The following is a 20,507-nucleotide window of genomic DNA, read 5'->3' as shown; positions in this document are numbered from 1 at the left end:
GTGTGATATTGTCCCATTTAGCTACACTCGCGTCAGTTTAAGAAAAAAAGCATGAATTGAGGCAGAACACATCGGGCCTACCCAGCTTCTTCTTCCCTGCAGCAGAGCGATGAGTCAGGTGGCGCTGTCTCCGCTTACGTGCCTCCAGAGACAGCAGCTTCCTCTCATACTGGACAACGTGACAGCTGTGGACGGCGTCCACCTGCAGCTGCACATTCCCGTTCGCATTCCTGAGAGACAGAACAAGACACGTCAACACAATGGTAATAACAACAACTATGATGATTTATGTGTGTATCATCAACAATTACAAAGCAGAGCAATAGTTATGAGTTTCAACTTTAACTGAAACCAGTTCTGAGAAAGATTAGTGTGGTTGAGTAGCTTGTCCAGAAGTTGATGTGAGAGACAATGATGAAACCTGATTCAAATAATGTAAATGTTTTACAATAACAAAAAAGTGGTTCATCTATAACTGTCTTTCCTTTCCTGCCCCTAAATCAACGCTGCAATGCCACATAGACATTGGGCGCGCGCTGGAAAAAATGACTGTGCAACATCTCTTCAGCTGTTCCTCTCACCTATCCAATCAAAAGACAAACGCCACGTTAGAATGCAACCGTTTCCACAAACTGATGGAGAGATTTATTCCCCAATCCCAACCACAATGGAAATGCTTACCTTCCATGGAAAAGTCTGCTTGCCAGCATATAGTTCATTGATGTCTTGGACTCCAGATATCCACTGAGAGAAGAAGATAATAAGCAAATTACAATAATCATAAAGGCAGGAGCCCCAGTGAGCCTCGACCTCATTATTTGCGGCAAATGTGTTAAAATGGGGCTTCTGTGATATAGCCACTCTGGAGGCAGCCACTATTAAATGCACCAATCATTTCCCAGACCGCTCAATAATACGCTTTTAAAAATGCCACAAAAAGAGAGCCACAGATCTAATCAAGCAACAAATCCTCATTTAGGAATATGAATTGTAAGCATAAAAATGGATTTCCTCTCTAACAGGACCTTCACTGCCATCTCAACATACAGCCTCCGTGGGATGTAAGCCTTTCTTGGAACCTAATACAAAGAGTTCAACAAATACCTACTCTGTAGCTACACCTACAGTCTGGTGGTTCAATTAGAGAGTCAAGAGGAGTCGTGTGGTCTGGCTTTAGGCACTGATTGCATTAAATGAGCCTAAATGCCCCTCTCATTTGCAGACAACAATAATAATAATAATAAGTAACATGATAGACAAACGACCCTTGGGGATTACAAGCTATATGTCTGTTCATGGCTCAGTTTACCCATAGAGCTCCCATGTTTCTGCGGTTGGGAAGATCCTAATGAAGCCTCCTCGTCTGTCATGCTCCTCCTTTATCCTCCTCAGCACTTTGATCTATATTAGTGGAAGAAAACAAAAGCCATGTTCTGAAATGGACACAGTTGTAAAGAGTTACTGTGCATTCAGGTTCCCATAATGTCTTCATTCAGCAAAATCACACACATTATGTCACATGCTACCATTATTAAGGCCTTACCTCCTCAGCAGTCAAGCTCAGGGTGCTGTCTCCTTGAGCTTGTTTAGATCCTAGCTTGTCTTTCGACGCCTCTGTTTCTGAGTTACTGGCTGATGCGGGTCTCTGGCGCTACAGGGTAGAAGAGTAGAGACAATATCACTCTAAACTTATACCAACCGTGTACTGTCGTTCCTCTTTCCTACATAAATTCTTGCTGATGTTAGAGTTCCTCACATGTAGTATGCTCAAAGGTTGTAAGGATAATTGCAATTAAAAAAAAAATTATTAAGAAGTCAAAGAACATGCAGATCTGAAACATAATTCTCATTTATAAATATACAATGTGAAAACTACTACTAAAACACCCTCTCTTCTTTTCTCCCTGACACATAAATAGAACATTTTTATTGTGCATCGGCATTCCTGGCTGCCTCCCCGCTGCATGCACTACCAGGCTGTGATTGACAACTTTGGCATGCAGGTTGGAATTTGTCTCAGACAACGGGGCACAACCCCCCAGGATCACATACAGAATTTGTCATCTAAATAGGAGGGGATTACATTTAATTTGTCTGATGTGGCTGGGGGGATTCAAAGGCAGCCAAAAAGTGACAAGGCCTAATCCTTCAGAAAAAGACCCAACTGTTGCCCCTAATCAGAGTAAAGGATGAGGACAGGTTCTCTGAAGGCCCCTGGAGTTCTTCAACAGTCTCCGTGACAGCCCTGGTTTAGTGTTGGGCTTGTTTTAGGTACGTCACTGAGACTGTGTTCAACAAAGTTTCAAAGTTTTGGGTCAAGTGGTGCACTGCGGCATTTAAAGCACTTGCTTACTAAGGCCACTTTGCTAATGAGATTTGTATTAAATACAGCATTAGGAATCGATACACGCAATCTGTCTGTCACTATGAAAAATAGTAAAGTCACATAATCAAATAAGCAAGAAGCAGAAAGCAATTTCTTACCGGTAATGTAACAGCCATCAAAGAATTGCAAAAACGGGACAAGGCAGAAGAAGATTAATATGTCTGGGTCAGAGGAAAACTCACCACTCTGCTGTGTGCTGGGGCTGTCGGTACAGAAAGAGGTTTCTAAGAGGCAATGGGTGAAGACAGTGAGTTGTGAGTGAGCATCTGCATTACCGTTTAACCTTTAGCAAGCCGCATACAGACACAGCATGCATGCTATGTCTACATGCAACAATAAAACCTTGTTCCTATATGTCCAAACATGACTTTTACACAACATAAGGTGGAGCCGAAATCTGTCTGATTTAGTAATCTCGCTCCAGCAGATCCTGCGCCAAATCTGGGTGCAGTAGTTGAGTGGAGGGAGCCAAGTGCATTAGCTGTTGTGGCATCATTAGGCAACAAGGCCTAGAGATTAGTCATTAGAACATTAGTCACTTGATTAGAAATGATAAAACAATAAGCCACAGAGAGTGCAGCACTTACAAACTGATGTCACTCAAACATTGTAATTACATTAGCAGTTGTTTTGCATTACACTGAATTTTCCATGAGGGTAAGAGAAGAGCTCAATGGCAGTGGCAGGAATGTACTGTAAGCACCAGAGAGATGAAGAAAAGAATGGGAATGTTTCACAAGGAAGGGTGAATGAGTGCAACACTTGGCTTGGCTCTTTGCTGTGTGTGTTTGTGTGCGTGTGAGCATCCAGTACCTGTGTTCTTTGGGCTGCTGGGGGCTTGAGGCTGGGGTCCAGGGTGACTCGGTCAGAGCGGGCCTGTCTCGCTAGGGGGTCCTGACACACAAAGCCTGTGGGGACACAGAGGAGCCATAAAGGGGTATATTAATGACATCACATCTTAAATATGTTCCTTGTTCCCATGACCTTCATACATTGCATCAGACCTTATGTTAGTGCAAGGAGCCAAAGTAGAGCGAGGGACACAGAGGCAATAAATTACATATAAATCAATGACATCTTTAACAATATCATGCTAATTCAAAGACATTATATATGTATATGTTATATATGTATATGATGTATATGTTTTCATAACTTTTTTGTCAGAAAAGGAAGGCATGTTTTGATATAGTGACACACTGGTGTAAAAGACAACCACAGCCCACTGATGTGATCCACAGACTTTGTTTAAAGGAATAGTTTAACATTATGGGAAATACGCTTATTTGCTTTCTTGACAAGCGTTAGATGATAAGATTGATATCACTCTTAACATCTGTCTGTTAAATATAAAGCTGCAGCCAGCAGCTGGTCAGCTTAGCTAAGCATCAAGACTGGAAACAGTGTGGAAACAGCTACCCGAACCTCACTGAAGCTCACTAATCAACATGTCTTGTTTGTTTGTTGAGTACAAAAACCGAAGTATAAAAACAACAATTCTCCTTTATAAGGGGTTATGCATCGGATGACTCTGAGCAGTAGCCAGACAACTAGCAGATACTCTAGGAAGTTACAGCTCATGAAACTCATAAAACTGCAAATTATCATTTTTAAACATATATTTTTGTGCATATTTAAAAAAATAAATAAATAAATAAAAGATAAAATGTGTTTATTTGGGAGCTTTAGATGTGGTGGTAGGTGGATTTTGTTACAGTCGGACAGAGCCAGGCTAGCTGTTTCCCCTTCTTTTCAATCTTTATGCTAACTGACTGCTGGATGTAGCCTCTTATATTAATGACAGACATGAAAGTGATATCCATCTTGTGATCAAAGCCAGAAAGTATATACACATATTTCCCAAATGTCAAACTGTTCCTTTAACTTTTAGTCAGGGAAAGAATGTTCTTATCCTCTACTTTGGTTTTGTACAGCTCCACACATTTACATTTTAGTACATCTCAGTGGTAGTTGATAACACACTCCCTCAAAGCTAGCTAGTGGCAAAAGTGAAATGTTAAAGAAATATGTTTATGTTGTATCTTGCTGTCACACTTGAGTCTATTGACAGCTTGGAGCTCGAGGCTACTTGTGCTACCTCCTCCAAGCCGTCAGGTAAGAACCAGGCCCTGCCATGCTCTTGCCTAAACACAGCAATTATTATAAACATGGGCGACACGGAGCAGACAGCTACAAACAGGCGGAAAATAAATGCTAATGGAATGCTATCATTATTTACAGGTCTGGGATGCAGCCCAAGTGTTATCAGCCAACAGCGACTTAGTTTGTTTGGTACATAATAGATGTGCTATGTTTTACATGCCACTGCTCATTTTCCCCAGACCCGCAATAACGTCTCAGTCCAAAGATAACTGGCAATTTATGATTCTACTCTTTCATTTAATGAGCCAGAGGGGAGGGTTTCAAGCCACAGCATGGCCTAGGCTGAGACACACATGCATATGTGCACTCAAACGTACACACGCATATGCACACACACACAACAGCAATTCCTGTAATATCATTAGGCCACAGATAGACTTAATGGGTCAGTGCCAGTTTAGATGGACGCCTGCTAATCAGCAGGCTCCCTGTATCCTGTGAATCGTAATAAGGATAAATTAGAGGATTAAGTGAAGTTAAGCAATCTACAAGGAGATGTACAAGGATAAAGACAAGCTCTCAGACTGCATGTGTGCACCTCTGTGGTAGTGGTCAGGGAATGAGAGTCTCCTTGGGTTACATATCACAAAATATTAATAGCTGCATGAGAATTCAGTAATTAAGAGGGAGGCGGCATAGCAGAGACGCATCTCATGCTACAAACACTGTTGTGTAAACAGTGTTTATCTCTGCCTTGGGCCAGGCATTTTAAATGTCTTGACTCTAAAGGTTGCTTTAGTTTGACATGTCAGATCCAGTTTCTCAAGAACGCTTAATGACTACAAAACAACAAAGGCCTTTTGTCCGCAAGTCATTAACTGTTAATTAATGAAGGCTGCGGTTTATTCTCTCAACACTGGAGCCCCCATTATGAAGCCATACAGCTATTTTCGGCAGTTTGCACAACCTCTACGAGTGGAATGTAGGAAAACATTAAGCATTAAACAATAGATGGCTGTCTCCACCTGCTTGAAAACTGCTGGTTTCAAAGCACTACTAGCATCCATGCCTTTGGAGTGAGGCTAGCAAAGAAAAATACTGCATAATTACAGCACTTTTCATTTTATATTAGCTTCTCCAAAATGAACATCTTTATCCCAATTATGTCATTTTGCAACAGATAATGTCTCAATGTACCTGCAAAATATTATATATTTCACCTATTATTTATTTCTTTTTTTCATTCAAAAGTATGATTAATCCAAATTATCTAAGAACATCTTGATAGTCAGTATAGATTTGTTTTCAAGCTCTGAATATGACTGACCCTCTGTTACCAAAAAAGGACTGACTCCTGTTGAAAACCAGACATTCCAGCTAAATTCTGCATTTTTAATTGTTGTTGATGGAATATTTTAAATGTTCTTAGTAAGCCTCAGTAATACAAATCTGTTATCCTAATATTTTTATATGACTTTTAATGTGCTGTATTTACGTTTTTCCTCCTCTGTTATTTATGTGTTGTTTAATAACATAACTTAAACTATGGAAGGCTTCTGTTCTTAGATCTTTAAGGTTTCTACTTATTTGGTGTACTTTATTTCACCAGCATTTAATATACGAGTATTATGGATTTAAATACCTAGCTGTAATTAGTGAATTTATACAAACTGAATGTCTATGAAGTGCAATCACTGGTGGAAAAGCTTTGGAATCAAATGGAAGTTGCATTTAATCATTGTTTCAGCATGCACTCACCCACAAGTGAAAACATGTCCGCAATCATGCTGGCCTTTATCTTCAGATCCAAGGGCGCATCACTGTAAATTAGTCGATTTGAGAAAAAAAAAGAACAAATAACAAAGATTACAAAATACACATGCACAGGGGCAGAGCTAAATAAGGCAGCTGTCATAAAAAGATACATAGTTTCAGTAAGAGATTCTCCTGAAACAACAAAATAAAGAATCAAACGATCAACACAGTGTCACTCACCAGGCCAGGGAGGGAGAAAGGTTCACCTCTAACAACCAGGGTTTGAGGTTGGAGTCAATGAGCACATCAAAACCATACAGTTCTACAGAGGGAAACACAACATAAATCAAGCGGTTTTCACCACAGACTGGGAAGTCAGCAGAGAGGAGCAGAATTAGAAACTTTGCTCACCAAAAATAAAGGATGAAGGCTATCAAAGTCACAAGAGTTTTATCATAGCCCCCATTTTGTGGCATTTGGCAACATGGCCTCTGCTTTTCTGCTACTGATTACACGCATGTTATATACCCAATCACTCAAGAGAGAAACATTCACCAAAGTCTGCTACTGAGGGATTGGCTCAATTGCATTAACTAAGTATATACACATTTCATCTGTCATGAAGTTGCTTACGTAAGACGGTAGATCAAAATCACGCTGTGGCTGTGAATATTTTCATAAATACAGTAGATAATTTTCTCATGACAGGAAATGTTAAGCAGTCTACATATTGTCACTACTTATTAGCAAGAAGAACGGCTCTCTAATTGGTAGCAGAATAAGCTTCAGCCCCATTCTACAGTTAGTATCTTGTCCAACTCGGCAATAAAATATGAACAAGAAGTACAAAGCTGGAAATTTGACAGTGTGTCCCAAGTGGCAGAAACCGGGGAATTAGAGAGCTTTAAGCTATATACTGTATATATTTCATTCCAGTAACAGCTTAGCACTGAGTGACAGAATAAAAGCTTTTTACAAAATGGTCAGAAAGTTCCCCTGATCAAAAATTCATCTATTCTGGCCAAAGTTTCCCTCTTGTTTCACTGAGTGATATATTGCTCACTGCGACAGAGGTTGGCCTATGTGCCCCATGACAGCCCTCACTCTGCTCTGGGGAGTGTCACCCTATAAGCCAAGGACCCGCCGGCCCCAGCAGCAGCGTGCAGGGAAAACCACAGTATTTTACAGGGATAGGGCAAAGCCTAGCCATAGAGAAAGGGGAAAAATCCTTCTAATGGCACTTCAAAAGAAAAGACTGTGTTGAGAATAGGCCAGGGGGATGGGGGTTTCAAAGCTGCCATAACCAGCACTGTTTGTTCAGGCATCTTAGGTCAGTGCCAGTGTTAAGCATACAAAAGCCAGTGTGACAGCAAGCAATTGCTTGATATTGCACTTGGATGAATAATGGTAGGCTGGGCAATTCTAGTTTAACATGATCAGTTACGTTTATTAGGCTGTGCATTATTTATTGTAGTTATCTGTAAAACTAATCTCCAGCTGGGCCATACAGAATGTAGAGACAATGTCTGACAAAGACATCTGTTAGATCTTTGGTGGTGTGTACTTTTTGAGATGTATGCCTTTGAACTGTTTGACTTTTTTGACTAATTTCCTTGTTATCTCTGGCTAATGTATGCACATGTGTTCTTATTTACTGTGTTTTTATTTATTGTATAGTGTATTTATCATTTTAGATTTAATACAGCAATCCCCTTAATTCAAGACAATTTTAACTTGACCTTAAAACTTTGCAATCTTTAAATTAATTTATCATCAGTACAGAGTGTGGATCCAGCGTCTAACTAGTCGCAGGTTGTATGCATTTGGTCTTTCAATTAAAGGAGTCCTGATTTTACACAACAAGCTCAGGAGTACTACTCAGCTTATGAAAATGGTTAATTGGGGATTTTCTCAGCTTGGCCTTGGAGACTTACAGATAGCCTGTGTTACAAAATGGGGGCACGGAGTTTGAAATACATAGGCATTTACCAGACGTGGAGACGCTAACGAAATACGCTATCGAATTGCACTATAAGAAATGTAGGATCCAGGGTTTTTCCAGACTGCTTCCATTTTGACTGTTCTTTTTTTGATCTGTCTCTTGTGAGTCCCCCAGTTTCATGGAAGTGAAAACATTCATTGTATGTTTTTTTTCTCTACTTGTGTTTTCATTCCTGTATTAAGACAAGTTGGAGAAAATGCACACTGGATTTTGTTCACTGGGCTATATTACACGGGTCAGGAGCTCAACATATGCTAGCATCATGAGGTCCAAATTGGTGTAAGTGCAAACTGTACTTTCATGATGGAACTGAACAAAGTTTGCCATACATCTCTGAGCCAAGACCTGCAACTGAAGCTGCCACTGCCATATTTAACTTCTTTAACTTCTGAGGATGGACTGGACCCCCACTGCTAAGCAGTACTCGCTTAAGCAGAGCACGAAGATTTTATTTTCCACTCGCAGGCTTATCCCACTCTATCCACTTTTGTATAAAAACACACACATATGATTGAGCCTAAAAATGAGATGGAGAGAGTGAGTGTGTCATAAAACATTATGCCTTAGTCTCAGGGAATAAATGGGTTTGGGCCGGCAGTGCCTCACCAGTGGCACCACAACAACAGGGGAAAATGGGGAGGTGTTACACCACCTCACCAGCCCCCGACAAGCCGACTCCATGTGCCGTGCATTTTCCCCCAATTAGGAGCAGACGCCGCTGCTGCCCCATGAGCCTGCAGAGCCGCTCGCTGCTAGACACGTTTGTTGTATGGCTTGACTGCTGCCGGGTGCTGTTAAATGTGCCCGCAGAGAGCCCACAACAAGCATCACAGACAAGGAGAGGAGAGGCAGCGAACATCCACATCACACCCGTTAAAGAGGGAGGGGGAGAAAAATGTGACACAGAAAAGGGATGATGAAGAGCACTTTTTTTTATTACTGGATGGGCGCTGCTGGAAGCTTTACCACAAGAGACAAACGCCCAAAAACAATAATCTACCCACCCTGGCCATGCAGCCTGTTGGCCCATAACAACAACAGCAACATAAAGTATTTCCTTTATGTGTGTTTTCTTCATAGGCGAGGACAATTGAATTACTCTTGCATCATTCTGAGACAAATTATTGCCGCTGAACTGTTCCACTGCTGTCACAGGGAGAACAGTGGAGCAGCTTGGAGCCACAACCATGAAAACATTCTGAGGACAACAAATTAAAGTTACAGTTAACACTCTATAGCCTTATTATGATAGCGGGGCCCAACCCATTAATCACTCTTAAAAAGATTTTGAATTATACAGCAGCCACACTGTCATCACAGGCATACCAACACTGTGCTGCAGTGTGGGAGTATCTGACAAATGTAAAACAGGGAGAGTGGTTCACAGACGGGGGATCCAACCACACTCAGCACTTAATGAGGGACGTTCAGTGGAACACAGGACCAGTAAGTGGAATGTTTTGTGTGTAATAAAATAGGCCTTTGGCTTGGCTAATCAGATCTTAGTCAAAACATCTCGTAATCAGCATCCCTCAGCAAAAAGCCTGTCCATTAATCACACAGCAGCGGTAAGGAGCTGCATGGGTGGCATTTTTTCCCCACAGACACACACACACACACACACACACACACACACTTCTTACCAATGTACTGTAAAATGAAAAATCTGTTGTTTTTATTTCTTCCCACGTGAAATATTACGGAGCTATAAAAAGATTTTGTTACAGTGTGCCCATTTAGATACGGATGTGCAATTTGAGCAAAGAGAAGAAATCCCATTTGAAAACAATAAACATTGTATTAAAAGTCATTAATAGGCATTAAAATGGCAGGGAACAATTTGCAGTAAATTAAGATTATAATGTGCTTCATGATCTTGCATGGCTCCCTTCCAGACAAGCCAGAGACCGTATAAAAACTCTAAACAATGGCTGCTTTTATCGGCACATTCACTGCCCTAACACGCATGTATTCGCTGCCCTGCATTCTGATGCTGTACCTGTTTACTATTACAGGCAGCTGCCGAGGACCAGGATGAATGCATGGTGTAATGTAGGTTGCAGAAGGAGTGGGAAAGTAGTAAGTGCAAGAAGAGACGAAAGCCAACTGCTGACTGAACATGACTCCTTGGTGGTTTGGGTGGGTTTTATGTAAGAGACAAGAAATACTAGACAGGGCTCCCTGAAGCTTAGACAGACCTGTGTGTTTGTAAAACTCACACTTTACACTGGTTCCTACATGTCTCTGTACATACATACTCACACACGCACAGGGAGTTTGCATGCAACATGACCACACTGTGAGAGACAGATCAACAGAGAGAGGAGGAGGGTGGTCCTCTGGAATCATCAGTGTCTCTCTTCAGAAACTTAATCCTGTAGACAGACTATGAATGCTGCAATTTACTCGCTCGGGGCCATCTGAAGACAACAAAATTACACTAAATTCAATAGTAAACTGATACAGCTGAAGTAGGGTAATGGGCATGTTCACATCAGACCACAGTGTATTATGTATCTCAGTACAAGGTGTAGAACCTAATTGCTTTTGTACTACACAATGACATCGCTGTAGTATCTATGTCTATACAGGTCTCTATAGGCTTATGTATAATATTTCAATATACTATACCAAAAAAATATCAGGTGATTTTTTTATGCAGGAGCAGAGTTTTCTTTATATATGCAAAGGAATGTAAATAAAGTATAGTGCAATGTAGTATGTAAATTTGCATCACTTCCATAAAGCATTTATCATCATTGGGATATGGGGATGTATATAAACAAATATTCCTGGCTCACCGACTGAATAAATGAATGAGAATAAGAGCAAACTTGTTTTTCCATTCCTGATTGTCCCTCTCACACCAAAGATATGTCATTTATTCATGTCTATCAAGTGTGTATGAGAGCCAGGTTGAGTCTTGGTAAGCCACACTTCCCTGTAAATACCTGCATGGTCACCATTCACACCCTGGGCAAATGTGCTTTTTCAACCTAGCAGCGATGCTCAGGGTGCAGATAGCATCTTTATGCAGGCGACTGTCTGTCCATGATGCTACACGCCCAATAACAGCCCAAACAACCACCAATCAGAGGGGCTATTATGTCTACAGAAGCCTGTCACAACTGCAAAGCCCTTTATTTTTCTAGCATCTGTGAGGTGAAAAAGAGTGTGAGCAGGAGAGGGGGAATTATAAACAAACAGAAACAGAGAGAGAAGAAGAAAAAGAGAGTGAAAAAGAGACAGCAGTGCTGAGGGAGGCTTGGCCAATGTGCTCACTTTCAAACCCCAAATCTCAGAGAGACTGCCAGACAGAGGGAGAGTGCGCAGACAATTAGTGCCAACACTAACATGGGTAATGGCTCCAAAATGGAGTTCACACGAGCCCGCTCCTAGGCAGGAGCAGCCAAGAAAACAGTCAGCCTAAATCAGTTAGACCTGAATGGCAACAGAGAGGAGGAAGCAAATTCCTGCTTCAGTCAATTGGCCCTCCACGAACCGGCAGCCTGTCAGAGGGACAGCAATAGGCAGGAGGGGCTCAGTGGAGAAATATCATAGAGGAACTGCTGCACAATGAATATGAAACTGAAAGGAAATGTTAGGGGTGTGGTCGTAAGTGCGTGTGAATGCATCTGCACTGTGAGCAAAAAAGGGAATTTGTTCAGATTTCATTCTAAAGGAAATTCTTGTGACGCTGCAATATCCAAACTTTTTTTTTCCCTTGACCGCTTGTTTCACTGTTGATGTACTTCACCTTCAAACTAGCCACCAACATTTAGATCAGTGCAGGTGTAAAGCTGTTAAACTTTGGTGGACTAGATTGATTTACTTACAGTATGGTCAAAACCGTTTTTAAGAAGAATATGAAACGATTACCAAAGCAATTTGTCTTGTGCGGAACAAACATCTTGCAGGCGGTGGCTATCTGTAGTTCAGCACTCAGTACAGCTTTGATGATGAGGTCCTCCACCTGTCTCATCAGCACTGGAATAGACAAAATTAAGCAATTATTTTTCTGCAGCACTCAAGAGTTATTTTGTTTTGGTTACTTGATAAGACAGTTTTTGTTAGAATCCGATGGAAACAAATTGAACAGGGGTTCAGAAATGCAACTGCAAACCGGGCATATTTTACTCAAACAAAAAGGAAAAGATGAAAAGGAGGAGAAAGGGAAGAAAACAAAGGTTCAACTCACATGTGGTGTCCTTCCCCTCCTGCTTCAAATACCTCAACACTGCGCTCATACTCCACTTGTTCCCATAATCCTCAACTTCAGGGTCATCGCAACTGAAAAGGAAGAAATGCTCTTCAAACACTCAAGTTATAATAAATGGATGAGTACGTCGGGCTTCGCATAACAGCTCCCCATTCAATGTATGTTCATCGCTGATGAAAGTTACCTGACATAATCGCTGCTCTTTTTGTTCACGCTGTAGTTAGTGAGATGCATGAATGTGTTCTTTATGTTCTTTGAAGTCAGGTCGTACTTGACTGTGGCAAATCTGTAGACAGAGAGACGGCGTTTATTTGTACAAGGGAAAAAATAACACGACTTGTCATCCAACAGTTTCACTACCTATCTATCTGTGATAATGACCACATTCATAAGGCTGACACTTGACTGAATGATAGGGGCACTCTGGAGAGAGATTAGTTTCTGGCAGTGTTTGAGAGGATTGGATGCCGCATGTGCAATAATGAGAATTCCTTGGAACGCACTGTGTACCTGAATACCAGCACAACCCAAAGGAATGTCAAGAGATAAAAGTGGGATTCAGAATTTGGCCATGATTTATTGCTCACGTTTGATAATCAAGCCAGCAAACAAGAGGGCGGTGGCACTCTTTTTTTCCAGCATGCAACCCTCTAAGACCAGTGCGAAGAGCCAGTGGCTCCATAAATCATCTACTCTCTCCTGACCTACGTGTGCCTGACAATAGCCGCTTCTTGGGTTCATAAATTATCCGTGCTATATAAAATATAAGATAATATCAGCAACTTTTGATGATGCACATCCTTCAACTGGAACAATAGAGTGCTTTGTTTCAGAGTTGCCACCACAACACACACTACGCAGCAGTTGGTCTGAAAAGTTAAGGCTGCCCTCTTCTGGGCATTGAGTGAGTACCAGTGTGCCTCCAGAGCATGAACCTGGCGGTGTCTACACCACACCACTGAAAATCTACTGCAAGCCTTAAGGACGGACAGCATGTTTACTGATGATAAACAACAGTATATTTTATTAACTATTCATGTGTAAAAAAATAAATAAATAAACAAAAACATATGCAGTCAATTGGTGAATGCTTTTCTCAATAAGAGCTGAAAATTAAAAAAAAAAAATTTCTAATTGCTATTATTTTGACTGAAATTGCAATTGCGATACAATTTGCAATATTAGAGGGAATGGTCCTGTTCACATAATTATTCTCATGTTTATTGAAAAACATATTTAAATGATTATAGTGTGATTTTGCAAGGATCTGTACCAAACAAAGATGATTTCTTAAGCCTGTATTATGATGTGTAGGCCAGAACATCTCTGCAGCACGGCAATATTTAATTTTAAATGGTATTTTGACAAACATTTCACTTTTAACAAATATTACACCTCCTGCGATTTGAAAATTGCAGTAGGCTGATTGCGATTTTGATTAATTGTTCAGCCCTATTCTAATACTGAACTTAATTACTCTTCACACTCTTCACATGTTATTTATATCTTATTTTGTCAGAAGTCGAACCTGATTAAACCATTATGGAGGCAACAGCTTTAAACATTGTAACACTCTGCAGTGGCAGAAGTACATACTATATTGAGTGCTAGTTTGTAGCGTGTAAAAGTTGTTAAGCCCCCAAGAAGATCGGTGATCGCTGTAGTGTCAGGTGCTCATTATCCCAACAATGTCACAAACAATGCAAAAGAAAAACCAAACACACACATGGCTCACCTGGCCAGGCCCTCCTCATACACATAGATGAGGAGTGGATCGTATGAAGTGACCAACACGTACAGCCGCACATCAAACTTGAACTCTGTAAACAAAAAAAAAAGAAATAAGGTAATTCACACAGATTACTCAGAGAGCCAAAGCAATGCTTACAAATGAAGCTGTGTCTGTAGCAATTAGGTGTCAAAAAGGAACTCACCATCAATCAGTAGTGGGTTATTAATATAACGTGACACCAAGATGTTTTCATCCATTGAAATCTGATTTGGCTGCAGATGACACACAAAAAAGGAAATATGTATGACTAGCATTTCAATGGCAAATGCATCATTTCTTTGTGTTTCGCAGCACTTCACCATATATTAATTCATGCGCAACAGCATTAGATACTGAATTCCAAATAGATGACGTGACACTGCTGTTAACCATTAACATCAAAGAATCATTGGAGCAAGAAATGTTGGAGGCTGCAATGACACCGGCCATAGCAGGTCAGCGTTAAATAACAGCCTATAAAAACCCAATCTGGTGGTGGGAGATGGGTCATTTATGAGGTTGAAATGTGTTGCAGGTGGCGAAGTTGAGAGGAGATGGGACGGGGGAGGGTGGGGGCAAGCAGGGGTAACCTCAGCGCTGGCTCCAGTTCAGAGAAAACCTGAACCAAAAAAGTGAACGTATTTCTTTCTTCTCTCCAAATATCGCTCCGACATTCTTTCCACTGTTTCATAAAAATGCCTGAGAAGAAGAAGGATGGTGCATATGTTTTCCAACAGTGAGAACCTTGTTGAGCTGCTCCAAACGCCCAGGCCTTTGGAAGAGTGTGATTTACTCCACAAAGCTTATTAATGTCTGAAACACTGGTTGATACTTACAGTATTTCAGAGACAGCTGTATCTGTACACACGCCCCCAGCCCACACCCCCACTGACATACAACATCGGGCCAAGTGACTGTTTCAGTTCACACACAGTTCTTTTTAAGTCAGTATGCTTACACTTATCTCCCACTAGGTTTGCTGTTAATGTGAATCTGTGTTAACACGTAAATCAGGAGGAAAAAGGCTGATTGACACTGTTGTTAATATTTGGTTAGATTAGCTTAGCATAAAGATTATGCTACAGAGTTAGCGGTGGTCCCGATCTTCTCACCTCTCAGCAAGAAAGCAAGTACTGCAAGCTATTCCTTTAACACAAAGCTTTGCTCATACAGATCCCATGACTCTGTGCTGTTTTACCTGCTATAAACACAGTAAGAAACGAAAAGCATACAAGAAACACGATTTTTAAGTGAACCAATTTCCCTTTCTATACAAACATATGTTGGCCTATTCACTTCCCCCTAGACAGAAAGGTGGTAATAGAGCAGTTGTTCCCAACGGCAAGATTTAAGGCATACGATTTAAGCGATAAGAAAAAAAAGGTCAGGAATAAAATAACAAAATTTCAACTGAATTAATTCTTATCACAAAATATCTCAGAATATCTTGTTTTTAGACTGTTCTGGAACATGAATATAATAAGGTGCAGCTCTCCTCTTCAGGTCACTAAAAATCCTCCAAATCAGGAGGTGAAACTGCTCACAACCTGTATCTACACTGAGGACATAAAGTGTGCTGAGGTGTCACGGGTGGACATTGCTTCAGTTTACGGAGTCACAAACCAAAAGGGTTGGGAATCACTGTATTAGAAAGTAACAGCTCGCACAGTGGGCAAACATCACTCACATTGCTGACCAAGTAGATGCCTCGGCCTCTTGAAGACGCTACTGGTTTAATAATCCATGGGCCCTTGTCCTTGGCAAAACAATCTGAGATTGAGGCAGACGGAAAGAAAAATGTATATTTACAAAGATTGCAAACAAACATCATAAAGAGAGGTATACTTTGACAAACAGGGCGAGGGGAGAGGTGTCTTACTGCAGAATTCCTGGAACTCAGACGGAAGCACAAAGGTCTGAGGAACGATATGGAAGTTTTTGAAGCCATGAGTCTGCTGCATTCGCTGGATGTTTTTATACAGGCGGTCTTTGCGCGTCAATTCATATGACCTGGAAATGAGCAGTACCTCCAGTTTTAAAACCCACTCCACAGCTTTCACACTGACAGAACCAAAATACATGCATGCATTACAGCAATAGATCGCCCTCTGCCTGACAGTATGATTCATTTCATGTTTCAGAGAGGTACCGGGCCAAACTAAACGCACTTTACAGTGGAAGCCAAGAACAAACACGTTGCCTGAACTGACGGGCTCTGTGGCGATATTTATAACACAGAAAAATACTTTCATGCATTTGAGCACTCTATTATACCTGGGAAAGTGGTTGACCTTCTGGAAGTCTTGAAGACTCCGCAGTACGTAAGGCTTGAGGTGAGATCCTGTCCACATGAGGTTAAAGTCAATACTATTTGGGTGAACCTGAAAAACAGACAGAAGGCCTGACTTCAACTGACAACCTGTTTCAAATATTTTAGATTCAGAACACACAGAACAAACAACCTCTGTGACGGGATCATTGAAAAAAAAAGCGGTAAAACCAAGTACAACCATTGCTGCTCATACTGCTCGGTTAAATTGAATCTAAGAAGCAGATCGGACACTCTGTCACTAAACTGGAGAAACACAGCCTGCTCTTTAGAAATTATCTCAAAATGAAGGCCAGCAGATTTTCGTCACTCTCATATTATTTTATCTGTTTTGTTTTGTTTTACTCCAACAATTCGTTAGGAGGCAGGATTCACATGGCCGCTCAGTGTCTAGGGGAGAGCCAGATGTTTGCAATAAAGTCTTATTAAAGTCTGGCTCTGTCGCAGCTGTGGTAGACACTCGTCTGCCTTTGATGATGGGTTAGCGGGAGTCAAGAAGCATTGAAATGAAATAAAAAGGGAATTAATTGTAACTGCTTGGAGAGAGCAATAATGGGAATTGTGTGCCCTCATGAAACAGGATTAATGCTCTTGAGGTCATTTGTTTTGTGGGTTTTTTCCATCAGTGCATTCCCGGGCTTTGTCATTATCGGCATTATCAGTCAAAGGAAATAAAGACAGCCCTACTATCCCTTATCCTACACATCAGAGAGGTACATAAATAGCATGTGCGGCTTTAAAAAATATGCATTTTTGCAAGATTTAGGCTAATCTTTTAAATTTGCACGATGCAGTGGAGAACATTACCTCATGGAATCCGTGATTGGTGAGTATTCCTCGTACCAGGCGGCTCTCTGTGCGCACAATCTTGAAGGCCAATTTATATCGTTCTGAGCAAATGAAACACACAGGACAAGAAAATATACTCAGTATCCAACTTATTGGGAGCTGCAAATTTGTAGTCATTTTGTAGCTTCAGCAAATTGTAGTGTACCTCCAATACAACAGATATTCCCATCTTTTGAAACAGCAGCTTCGGGGAAAAACAAAAGAACTGGGATGGTCTTGCTAAGGCCGCTCCAGGCAATGCAGGGATGGTCTCTAGTGGAAAAACAATTAGATGACACACTGTCACAGTTAATATTTCACCCCAAGGAAAACTTTGTAACAATATCACAGAGATTCACAGCCCAAAATCTTTGGCGTTCACTCCCAGGTGATATGGGTAGTTTGACTAATGCTGAGGGAATGTATCCTGACATGGTGTTTGTTTCAGTCAGGCAGATAGAGACAGAACCACACACAGTTTCAGGAGGCGCTGGGCAATAACAAACCCATGTATTATACTAACAAACACACTTGTAAAACTGCGGACTATCTGATAGTACCAGACACAGCCTGCTTATCATCTCAAAATAAGATAAGGCAGCATGATGATGGAGTACAACTCAATCAGGCATGGTTGGTCTAGATAAGGAGGAGAGGCATGTAAACAATTGGCTGCCCTTAGCTTAAGTATCCAGGTATGTCGGACAATACGGCAGATATCTTTCCCGCTGTGCAATGGCTTTGTTGCAAACCCTTATACAAGGTAGTGTCATAATTAATATTTAAACCTGTTGTTTCTTTTGAAAATAAACCACCATCAAGACTACTATTACCTGTAATGCTATATTTTGTTTGTTTCCTTTGTATTATTTAGGGTTGTCTGTTGACATAAACTTCTACACCATGTAAATGTCAACTAATTCAAGTAAGACTAGAGCAAAAGGAATGTAATAGGCTGAAATCAAATGTGCAGGCGATGCTTGTTTGGAAATCAAAATGTTTTACTGTAGTAGCACAAGTGTGTGAGTAGACAGGGTTTTTTGATACTCTTATGTCTTCACTGCTCTGGTATAATCTCAGTGTATAAAAGCCCCATTGGTAACAGCACGGGTCACCTGGAGGTTAAACCCTAACAGTAAGCAATCAAAACTAATTCAGGAGATGGAAATTAGCCTAAAAGCAAGCCAGTGGCTCTCAGTAAGGTATGACTAAGTTAAGTATAGCTTACGAGGGAATTAGTTGGCAGAGACAAGATAGCATAGACCAACTGTTGCAGCTATGATCCAGAGCTAGATGCCCTTCTCTCTCATGCAGTTAAAATTTCATCAATTATGCAAAATGAACCTGAAGCCTTAATTTTCTCTAAATGTTTCTTGGCATGAATGATTAAACAGGGCTCAGGACTTCTTCAGTAAACCTGCATAGATTGCTTTACACATTCAATAAACTATGGCAAGTTCCAAAGAGAAAGACTTTGTTGGAGCCGAAAAAAAATTAACAATGCTTTTCGTCAAATCGGTGTCACATTAATACTGTATTTAGAGGGCGATCTTGTGAGGTATTCCAGAAGGACTAGTAGGCTTAGGACCTATCCGGCCCTAAAAGAGACCTGCTAAATTCAGACAGCCACAAGCTGCAGGGACTGTGAGAAATAGCTTCTGTCCAGTTTATAACTGTTTTGAAAGAGAAAATACTCTCACAAAACTGCATGTGAAAAAAATAAAACAAAACTGATAAAGTATAAAAAATAGGCATAAATAAATAGGTAATGTAAAGCACAAGAATGAACAAATCTGGTTAAGGATGTCATTTATGGGTTCGCGCTTTGCACAGGCATGTTATTTAATGGCTAATTAACATTGAGGTGATTTTGCATTTGGGTGAGTACAACAAAGTGTTAAAGGTTATCAGAATTACTGGTCTATGGACAGACTCAGATTTGTGATTTCTGATATACTGGGCTAAATTAAACTGACTTGACTTGAACAAAGGCAACATAAACATCCCAACAACAAAAAGAAATGGAGATTAGAGATGGGGCTTTCCTTAGTTAACTTCAAGATTAGGGGACAATGATTATATTAATGGTAGTGAGTGTAGGATGACGTGTTTTATTCCTTTGTTTCTGATGCTGGCGGTAGTAGACCACAGTCACCATGATGTGATGTAGACAGAGCATTTTGAGCAATACTTACTCTTGCTCGTCATCTGAGGAGGATTCAGAGTCCTCCTTATCCCGGATCACAGCTGGCATCTTACAGTAAAAGGGGACGAGCCGCCCGGTGAAATCTTCCTGGGATCAGGTGTCTAGGTTTTACCATGGCACCTACCAAAAAAAAACAGATGAGTAGCTCAGCTCATCTCCAATCAACGCCAGTCCATTTAACGTTATATAGAATAGTATATTAATAACCACGTTACTAAGACTCGATAACAAATTATGTAACTTAACATTCGTACAGTCTTGAAACAGTGCTTTACATTTAACGTTAGCCCACAGTTAGCCGAGAACAGCTGCTTTGTAGCTCTAAGTTCCCTGTAGTGGACGCTATATTTCTATTTACGTTAGACAGAAGACGTCAAGATTAAACTAAAGACAGACAGAACAACAAGCGTTAGCTAAATAAGGCTTACTGACATGTTACTTTAGGTATGGGAAGCTAGCCAGGTGAAATCTGAAATCTGAGACCCCTTAAGTTGACGTTTTTATAACGCCATACAAACACACACCAAGATAAACTTGCCTTTATTTCTGAGAGCCTGCTAACGGCTAGCTGGTATCACCAGGGCCAGTTGATCATCGCGGTTAATCTTCCTGGTAACTACAACAACTGAGTAGCAACAGATTAAAGAGCATGCGCAATCGCGGACAATAGTTATTTGTTCCCGTGACCATATTTTTTACCCTGCATCCATCCACTGGTGGGTTTTTATACAGTCTAGACGACGGTGGCGGCGAGACGAGCGGCGGGTGTTACAGTCAAACGAGTTCTCAGTCTAAAATGGCAGTTGTTCCCAAATAGCACTGCAGTCGTAGAATAATGAAGATATGCAATCCATTCAATTAGGGCTAAAAGTAACGGAGCAGTCTAACGTTAATGCATAGCTCACAAA

The 20,507-nt window shown here is 40.8% G+C and overlaps 1 protein-coding gene across 7 annotated transcripts in view; it reads right to left on the bottom strand.

Moving 5' to 3' along the window:
• Positions 1-20,381, bottom strand: part of ttll5 (tubulin tyrosine ligase-like family, member 5) — a 45,546-nt gene extending 25,165 nt beyond the window's left edge. For 3 of the 7 annotated variants that reach the window (XR_006827083.1, XR_006827084.1, XM_046062543.1), the window contains exons 1-20: positions 20,138-20,381; positions 19,589-19,719; positions 17,560-17,666; positions 17,373-17,455; positions 16,511-16,617; positions 16,116-16,246; positions 15,924-16,006; positions 14,400-14,469; positions 14,201-14,285; positions 12,650-12,751; positions 12,445-12,536; positions 12,126-12,233; positions 6,485-6,566; positions 6,248-6,309; positions 3,200-3,294; positions 2,569-2,610; positions 1,544-1,651; positions 1,310-1,401; positions 682-744; positions 82-230 (exon numbers count right to left, since the gene is read on the bottom strand). Coding sequence is in view for 5 of the 7 variants with exons in the window: in XM_046062543.1 (XP_045918499.1) it covers positions 82-230; positions 682-744; positions 1,310-1,401; positions 1,544-1,651; positions 2,569-2,610; positions 3,200-3,294; positions 6,248-6,309; positions 6,485-6,566; positions 12,126-12,233; positions 12,445-12,536; positions 12,650-12,751; positions 14,201-14,285; positions 14,400-14,469; positions 15,924-16,006; positions 16,116-16,246; positions 16,511-16,617; positions 17,373-17,455; positions 17,560-17,666; positions 19,589-19,647 (1,720 nt within the window). In the remaining 2 variants the exon portion in view is untranslated. Of the gene's footprint in view, positions 1-81; positions 231-681; positions 745-1,309; positions 1,402-1,543; positions 1,652-2,568; positions 2,611-3,199; positions 3,295-6,247; positions 6,310-6,484; positions 6,567-12,125; positions 12,234-12,444; positions 12,537-12,649; positions 12,752-14,191; positions 14,286-14,399; positions 14,470-15,923; positions 16,007-16,115; positions 16,247-16,510; positions 16,618-17,372; positions 17,456-17,559; positions 17,667-19,588; positions 19,720-20,031 lie in introns of those variants that run through there. The other 4 variants (XM_046062542.1, XM_046062540.1, XM_046062541.1 and 1 more) reach the window with 4 other exon arrangements.
• Between the last annotated feature and the right edge of the window lie 126 nt (positions 20,382-20,507).

The sequence above is a fragment of the Micropterus dolomieu genome, linkage group LG11 (genome assembly GCF_021292245.1).
Source record: "Micropterus dolomieu isolate WLL.071019.BEF.003 ecotype Adirondacks linkage group LG11, ASM2129224v1, whole genome shotgun sequence".
Lineage (NCBI taxonomy): Eukaryota > Metazoa > Chordata > Actinopteri > Centrarchiformes > Centrarchidae > Micropterus > Micropterus dolomieu.
This window is presented reverse-complemented; position numbering and strand designations above follow the sequence as displayed.